The sequence below is a fragment of the Aulostomus chinensis genome, chromosome 20, assembly GCF_037954235.1.
Source record: "Aulostomus chinensis isolate RoL2024-O1b breed Wild chromosome 20, RoL_Achi_v1.0, whole genome shotgun sequence".
Taxonomy (NCBI): domain Eukaryota; kingdom Metazoa; phylum Chordata; class Actinopteri; order Syngnathiformes; family Aulostomidae; genus Aulostomus; species Aulostomus chinensis.
In genome coordinates, this window is record NC_141339.1 from 7,398,736 (window position 1) to 7,407,697 (window position 8,962).

The 8,962-nt window shown below is 38.7% G+C and overlaps 1 protein-coding gene across 2 annotated transcripts in view; it reads right to left on the minus strand.

The window, feature by feature from the left end:
• Window positions 1–7,176, minus strand: part of epha7 (eph receptor A7) — a 102,252-nt gene extending 95,076 nt beyond the window's left edge. For both annotated transcript variants that reach the window (XM_086190211.1, XM_086190212.1), the window contains exons 1-3: window positions 6,977–7,176; window positions 5,428–5,492; window positions 4,167–4,836 (exon numbers count right to left, since the gene is read on the minus strand). In XM_086190211.1, coding sequence (XP_086046337.1) covers window positions 4,167–4,836; window positions 5,428–5,492; window positions 6,977–7,070 — 829 coding nt within the window. In that variant the 5' untranslated portion in view covers window positions 7,071–7,176. The remainder of the gene's footprint in view (window positions 1–4,166; window positions 4,837–5,427; window positions 5,493–6,976) is intronic.
• Between the last annotated feature and the right edge of the window lie 1,786 nt (window positions 7,177–8,962).

An 8,962-nucleotide genomic window follows, 5' to 3' on the forward strand; every position in this document is an offset into this window, starting at 1 on the left:
TTTCTCTTTGTGATTTCAGTTTGACATCAAATAGCAGATAGGTTTGACAAACTCCATTGTTTCTATATTTGCATTTGCAGAGAGTATGAATTAGAGTGTTTCATATGAATTTAACTGCGAGACATACAAGCCAAATCAGTTAGTTAATGCGCCTCTAAATGAATTTTGTATGTAAAAACAGGAATTTGTATTTAAAATGAGAGTGTATATTCAGACGCTGGCACTAGATACAGCATTCAAACAGTAAATAGTCTAGGTTACAGCTTGTAAAATCACACATTGACACAATCTGCCCGTTTATCATCCTAGGGATGCAGCTGAGGTTAATCTCAACTAATGAATAGAAATTAGATTGTGAGGAGAATTGCACGATATATATATTAATATCCTCTGGTCAAGATAGCAAGTGGATATTATATCGATTCACAACAATGTAACATCACTTGAAATGTACAACCCTTTTCATTGCCTTTTTTGTGTTCCCTCTACAGCAGAAATTTGCTATGCAATCACCACTTCTATAATTTCAGAAGAGATGGTGGGGGCAAATGCAGCAAAAAAGCCTGGCTATAGCTAATTATACAGGGTCTACATGATGAAAATGACTGAATATATCTGTAAACCGAAACTGTTAGTTATATTTCATTTAATCAACTGACAAAAATCCCCAACTTGAAAAGATTTCATTTTTTTAAATCTTTAATGGAAATCTTGCAAATGATCACCGATGTTTAGTTTTCCTATTATGATAATAAGTGCATTTAAACCTTACATCAGACTTCAAAGATGGGTGTGTCATATTAAGAAGTGACATGGGTCTAACATAGGCTTGGTCCATATGTCAAAAGCAGTCACAGTCAATGTGACATGGATTACTTGATTTGAAAACTAAAACAATACTGGTTTGAATTGGGTTTTACAGTTTATCTATTCTATCAGTCAAATTCTGGATATTGCAGAGTATTAACAAAACGAAACCATTAAAAAAAAATGAAATCCCTTAAAAGACATTCAGCAATGGACTTATCACCAAACCCTAGGCTAAAAATTAAAATTCTGACTAACTATAATTTGTGGGATGAACTTTTTTCGTCAATAAAATGTCAATAGTAAAATAATATCCACCAGAAGCACCCACAGCTTAGAAATATGCAATTTACATTGACTTAAATGATGATTAAATTATTAGGTGTTGAACATTCTATGTTTTTGGTGTTTCAAAGTCCTTGTGTCAGATCCATCAGAAGGTCATTGCCAGCTGTATTAAACATCCTAAGCAAAGAATACTATATCAGTGATGTTGACTGCTACCTGAAAGGAGAAAGGCAACAAAGAGGAAAAGCCCGGGCTGTGGAAGAATGCCATGTGTTCACAAGGAGCAGACACAAGCAGTGACACAACAAGCTCCCATCCATCACCAATTTAGTTCAATCTTGAATGATTTAGGTCCATTTAGAACTCCTGTGGATTCCATGCACACCTGTCATTTGCATAATTAAGCTCTGCAGCAGCTGTAAAAGACAGCCATTTGGTGTATTAAATTCACACCCTATCAATCAGAGGAGCATCAAGATGTATTAGGACCTTCTGACACTTGGCTTCCTGGCTTCATTTGAAATGCTAAGTGCCGCTCCTTCGAAGGCCTGGAGCTGGGTCACCCAGTGGATTCTATACATGCTTGGTGTTGCAGTCAGAATCTGACTGCTCAGCCCCCTCCCTCAGGGGCTCCATCATCAATCAGTCTCCAACTTACTTATGCCTAACTCCCTGACAGTCAAGATGGATGGCACCAGCATCTACAGGATGCTGTATTCTCTCATTAATTCTCTTGTTAGCATGCATGATAGTGGCAAGTTACAGCCAGTTTTATCTGCTTTGCTACAGATATAGGCATCTCCTTTTTTACAGTGGGACAGGGGTCTACAGTTAATCTTTTCTCAGGCACTGGTTATTTGGTTACAATGATATGATGTGTCAAAATCAGACACACATTCCTGGGATTGGGCAAAACAAAGGTGCCAATGTCCTCTCACAAGGGTCCTCTCTTCCTCTAAATGACTCCATGGCTCTATTGCAACCAGTAGCCGCCGTTAAACGGGACCAGTGAATGAATGGGCACTATTTTCACAACAGCACTTCTTTGCAAAATGAACCCTGCACAGGCGGCGAGGACACTTCAACACCCATTGTACAGAAACCTCAGGGCACAGCATGTAGAGAAGAAGAGTGACATATACTGACACAGATTGCCAAACAAAGAGTTGAACAGAGATTGGGGGGTGGGGATTTTGGGGTGAAAAGACAGGGGGTCCCTCTTCTCTGACAGTGATGAATGAGTGGATCAACAAATTTTGCATGAGGCATTTGCAGCCACAGACAGGCTAATCTAATGACATGACTGACAGCTAAACTCTGGCTCCACCTGTAAAAACCCTTCTCAGAATATTCAGTACATACTGTATACAACCATATTTTCTAATCATAGCAGCTTCCAGCCCAAGAACTGTCAAGAAATAGCTTTGTTTCAAAGTAGAAAAAACACAGCACCACAAATTCTCTTCGAAAACTTTTTGAAGACAGACTTAAGTTGGCACATATTCAGTATTTCAAATTTGCTTGAAACACGCAGTACATGAACTGGTATATCTAAGTATGCTGAAGCCTTTACAGCAAAGGTGCATAATAACCATGGTTAACATTAGGGAAAATACTTTCACTAAACATCTTAATATAGTGTCCACTAACCAGGATCTCTCATTTCCAACAGTCACTTGATCTTCTAGCTCTTCTATTCAGTTGAATAAATAATTCTGATATCTTTAGATTATTCTAAGGGTAAGTACTGATTATTCTTAAGAAAAGCTGTAGGATGACATGCTGATTGCATTGAAATTCTCTCTTGATTTTTAACTACCTATAAATACAAACGCTTCAGAGGAGCTAAAGTGGATAAAGGCGCAATATCTAGAATTTGATCACCATACATAAAACCAGGAGGGCTTTTGTACGGCTCTGTATCTGCAGGTATTTTTCACATAACTATAAATTAAAAAGTTGGAACTTTTCTTTATTAAAAGAACTCTGTGAGGTTGAATAAAAGATAAGCTAAGATTACATCACAAATCACATTGCTGAATTTATATTTTTTGGGGGGTATCTTATAGTTGACAGCATGGCACAAAAGCTTCTCTGCCAGGATACTAATTCGTTCTTAGACACATTCCCTTTGATTACCACTGGCCACTGCCCCAATAAGCTGCTTAGATTGACATTGTCTACTTCACAAAAAAGGCAGTCCACTTAAGATCTGTGACCTAAGTCACCCCCTTTTAATCCATAGTGATTTGCGTCTTTCAAGTCAGGTGGCCACTATTAATAATCCTCTGAGGATTCTGGAGTGTTATTGTTAAAGATACAGTAAGTGATTTGCACTTTGTTCAAATAAGTGTTCAGAAAGCCATCACTATAGTGTTTGGTCAGTAATTAGGTCTCCAAATCCCCCCACTCTGCAGTAAACAGAAAATGCGGAATCTTCACTCCTGGTGGGCTGAAAGTGGGAACGGAATACCAGAAAAGGCCTTACCGGTTACTGCAGTGGAGGACCCACATTACTTGACAAAAGACTCTATGCTACTTACAGCTGTCAGAATGTAAAGCCATTCGGCATGTATTTAAACAACATTAAAATGTATTTTTATATCACTTACAGCAGCTTTTATTGGAAAAGCACAACCAAGCACCATGACAATGCAAAACAGCCCTGCTGAGACTGTACTTGACCTTCAATTTAGGCTCCCTCATGAATGTCCAAAGACCTAAATGCCACTGTACAGTGGCTGTTTGTTTTCCTTCTCTATGAGGAGTAATTTCTCCCAGGCCGAGCAATACAGAATGACTGGCTGGACGTCTCACTATAACTGTGTAAACTAGTGGCAAGTTTCTTTGATCCCTTGTCTCAAGGAAGAGAGGAGTGTTTGACCTGACAAGAAAAATAATATTTATTCCCTGTGCGACAGAATCTTTAAATTCTGTTGACAGCTATAAATTGAAAACTTTAAAAACAATAACACACTCAAATAATTACACTGAGGATGCTTAGCCTAAATATGATATCCACCTTTATCACCACCTTTGTTACTGACATCATAAAAAGAAAAGCAACTCACGTTCACATGCGTCTCCTTTCTGATGAAATCCTGCTTTGCATATGCATTTTCCAATGGGCACCAACCACTCCCCTTCAGCACTGCAGTGCATCTTGGGGGAGTTGTCGGCCTCCTCTTCGGCATCACTCACGCACATGCCCTCAACCTCCACCAATGAGGAGAACTCTGATCCTGTCACAGTGTCTGGGAATGTAGCCAGGTTCTCAATGATAGACCAGCACTTCTTGTAATAAACTTTGACAGAAACCAGGGCGATACATGCCCCTACATCCTGGAAGGCCAGGTAAAAGCCCCGCCTGGACAGAGGGCCAATTATGCGCACTTCTGTATTCAGTTTCATCTTCCTCTCACCTAGGTCACCCTGAGTGAAACTTTCATCCGCTGCGATTGTGTCAATTTTCACATACTGGTTTTCCCGCAAGCTCCTGCCCACCTCCGAATCAGTTTCTTGATAATACAAGTTGAAAGTCTCCTTGCAAGTGCCAACCACACCCGGTAGACTGTTACAATCCCTCAAGGTGAACTTCAATTCCACAAAAATTCTCTGAGCATCACCCTTCTCTATCCAATTAGTCCGAAGCCAGTTATTCTGATTGGGTTCCATGACTTGGCAAACCTGGTATGTGCGAATTGGTGTATAGTTTTCATCCAAGCCACTGATCTCTTCCCACTGAAAAAACAAAACAAGATGCACATTTGTGAATAAACACCTTATGTTCCATTTAAATTGTTAAACCATCAAACTGAAATCTTCATAAAGATGTTTACAATTGGCAATGATATATGATTACTGAACAATGCCGTGGATGACTATCCTGTGAGGAATGTAGTTTTTTTAGCCTGTTCAGTAAAATATAACATCCTGGGATGCAGGAGATCTGTGGATGCATTTTTTACCATGCACAAACATCTTTAAAGAAAAATTGTCTTCATTTTATCTATCTATTCTATCTATAATATTTCATATTATTTATTCAAAGTTTCATAGCTTGCTTTTTAATCAGATTAGCATGTGGAAGTCGTTCCTAAAGGCATACAAGTACTGAAGGTAGAAAGACAGAAGTTTCATAACAGAAACAGCCACTTTATTATTTATCTGTAAAGCATTTTATATAGCCAACTAGATGCTAATGTGTGTTTGTTCTGTTTATTTTAAATCTATTGTACTATTCAAATGATGGATGTTTGAATACAGAGCAAGATGTGGAAAATGCGAATGTAATGGGTTTCCTCCTGTGTGCCACAGATTCTACAGACCTACCCCGTTGGGAGGATAGGAGATCCACTCCAGTTCAGTCTGCTGTGCCTTGGAATCCAGCAGGATCACTAGTGACAGGAAACGGAGAGGCAGGTGGTTAAATCTCACAAGGACAGAGGCCACATATCTGTTTTAATTTTGTATGTTTGTTTGTTTGTTTGTTTTTATCGCGCGTTTACCCCTGATCTAATTTCTACCAGTAGCAGCTAAAGCAAAAGCATCTATGAATATGTACTGCAGACGACTTGTCCTTGTGTCTGCTGGATAACTTTTTGTGGTGCAGAGACACTGATTCTGACCATAACGAAGAAACAGTCTCGGAACAGAGGCTAAAATAAAAGATATGGAGATCCGGGCATCTGCAAAATAATCAAACCCTTTCTTGCAGTTATTTTTAAAACCATATGACATTAAAATCCGTTTGGAAGTAGAAGTTGCAGCGCTGAAGTCAAGCACAGCTGCTGCATGTAATGTACATAGAAGTAGCGCGTAAATTTTTGATGAATTTGTTCAAAATGATCATACAACAAAAAAATCTTCAAACTAGGTGTTTCAGTTTAAACCATCCTGCGTCGTGTAAAAGGATGCAAGCAGCGAAACGATGCGGCTTTCATAAACATGGCTGTTTTATACTTACATGTAAATTTGCAAAATACAGCTAAATCAATGGAGAACTAATGCCTAAAATCGCATCCGATTATCTCGTATGGATGTTATATGCGATCCCACGTACAGATACCGAGGATTTACGCGACGAATCAGCCACCAAATATCGATCGCGCAGTTAATACGGGGTAGTGCTTGTGCTCTGTTGCCTACCATTTTCTGAGTTTAGCAAAAAAAAAAAAAATGTTCAGTAAATATAATGTGAAATCGGTTAATTAAAAGTGCTTTTTTTTACCTTTACAGTTTTATTTTGTCGTTTTCTTGTATTTGCTAGTGTTCATTCTCGCATTCTCGCCAATTTGAGCAAACCATGCAGATTAAGGAAAATGTGTTTTCCTCCATGATACAATACTACATGGACTCGAATAGCAAAGCCACCTAGGAGGAAAAAAAAAGCCTCCGAAAACTGTGTCCATCCAAACCGATCACTCACTTCCATCGAGGTGAGCCTTCTGTCACGATCGATCCGCTGACGTTACCTAATTTGTCATGATGGATTGTTAATCCATGATAACAGACTAGTTCTGCCGATTACACCGCGGTCGAGAAGCATAAATAAACTACAGCTACAGCGGAATCCCTGTTCTATAGCTTTTAATTGCCCTGCGTGGGGAAAAAAGACAAAAAAACAGGAGGTAGTTCTCAGCGGCCCAGCAGCAGACAGCGGTGTCATCCACGATCGCCGACCTTATCTGACTGCAAAGGAACATTCGAAATCTACTATTTTTGAGATAGCATCGCGTGAGAATCAAGGAAGAAATACAACGGCTGTTGGATTTGGAACCCACTCTATTTTTATTTCATTTTATTTATTTATTTTTATTTTTTTATTTTTTTTGTGGATGAATGCGATGGATCGAGGAGAGTCCAAACTTTAAGAACTTACCTTCCTTCGCATTTTGCGCTTCCCCACTGTCGACGTAAGAGCATACGTGAAAGCAGAATGTAATCCACAGACATGAGTTGGACCTGGAGAGCATGGTGCAGCCGCGGATTTCAGTATAGACCGTAACTCGCTTCGTCTCTGTTTCGCGTGCTTTCCATTGACGTTACTAAACCGGCTCTAACTACAACAACCCGCTGTTCCCCACTCAAATAGCGTCTGCTGTCGCTGGGAGGAGATTGGAGCGCTAGAGATGTCAGTCAAGGAGAGTGGCGGATGACTTGTCCAATTGAAAGGTAGAAAAGGGAAACGTAATGAGAAGCAAGGCCAATTAGCGAGTGGATGAGGCTGGCTTCGAGGACAGGACGACGGAGGTAATGTCAGAAATTGATTTAGATAGCTTTGGTTTTCTTTGGAAAAGGACAAGAGATTCTCTCATTCAGTTCAACACTACACTTTCTTATCGCATTGAAAACGTGTCACATAGGCAAAACTAGGTAATACCTCATTTCATTCTAGACATGAGAGAGTTTTCTGACCACACAATCTGTTAAATTATGGATATTAGATCATAGATTGTATATACTTTATATGGGAATGAAACATCATAGAATGGACCCATGTATGACAAAATTAAAAAAGGAATGTTGCTTATTTCAGGACAGATAGACATGAAAAAAGTTACAGGTGACAGAAGAAATGTATCTATCGGAGGAAAAAAAAATACATTTCCTAGAAGTAATGTTTAAACAGCTATCATTTATCCAGAAATGGCAAAGGTGTCAGGCAGGGTGTTAAGCATTTTCTTTCAGTGTCATATTTTCATGTCTTTCTATCAAATACTCTTATTTGGATCCAGCATTAAAAGCATGGTTTGCCATCTGTGGAAGGTCATTTTAAGTTAGGGGGAAGTCCTGCTGACACTGGCTATTCACAGAACAGGACTGGTTTATTTTACACTGCTGTTTGGGTTGAGAGACTTTCACCAAACTGCTCTCACTGCAGAAACACTTGGAAAAAAACTAATCATGAGGTTTTTTTTTAATGTTTTTTTCTCAAATGACTTGACGTATTAAATGAATGTGTAAAGCAGAAATTATTATCCATTTCTAACCAACATTGGTTTTTTTTAATATCAAATTAGTTTCTAATTAATCTCCATTACCTTCAAACAAGGAAAATTTAATTATGGCCGACAAATATTGATTAATAAACTGTGTACACAAAAGAGGCAGACAAGGACTCCCTTCATGGTTTATTTACCTCTGCTTTTTTGTTTTGTTTGTTTGTCCAATCTATTATGCAAATTATACAACATCTCTTTTGCCCTTGATACATATTTGAGCTCTACATTAAAAGAAATATTACTAATGACTGTTGATTTAATCTGGATTCATGTTACCTTTGTCATTAACAGTCTCCATGGTGCTGCAGTAAATATAAGAAACAGGATTTTGCTTCTTTGAAAAGTTTAATCAAGACTCTTAGCATCTGTACTTCCTTAAAAGATTACTATAGTTTATTGCAGCTTGGGTTTGGCAAGCAATGCTTTGAATAAATTCTATGTCTTCTGATACATTGGATGCACTGGAAATCCACCCAATGTTGTTTCAGAAGGGAGTCTAACCTGGCAATGGGGCACCAAGTACCCTTTGAAACTGACCAAACTTGTATTTTATGCGTTTGATGAGATAAGATACCATTGCCCTCAAACGGAAGTTTGATGCCACTTATGTATCCTTCATGTTGTTCTCTACCCATAAATCTGTGTGACTAAGAACTAAGCAATTTTAAGGACATCACAAAGAGCCTGACCAAACTATGTTTTGGGGGACTTTATGTCTATATTTCTTAAAATGCACTGGGGAAAAAAGTATTGTATTGTGTGTGAGACACACACACACACACACACACACACACACACACACACAAAACAACAATAACATTTTTTTGATGTATGTGTAGGGTTTAGGGCAGGATAAACATCAA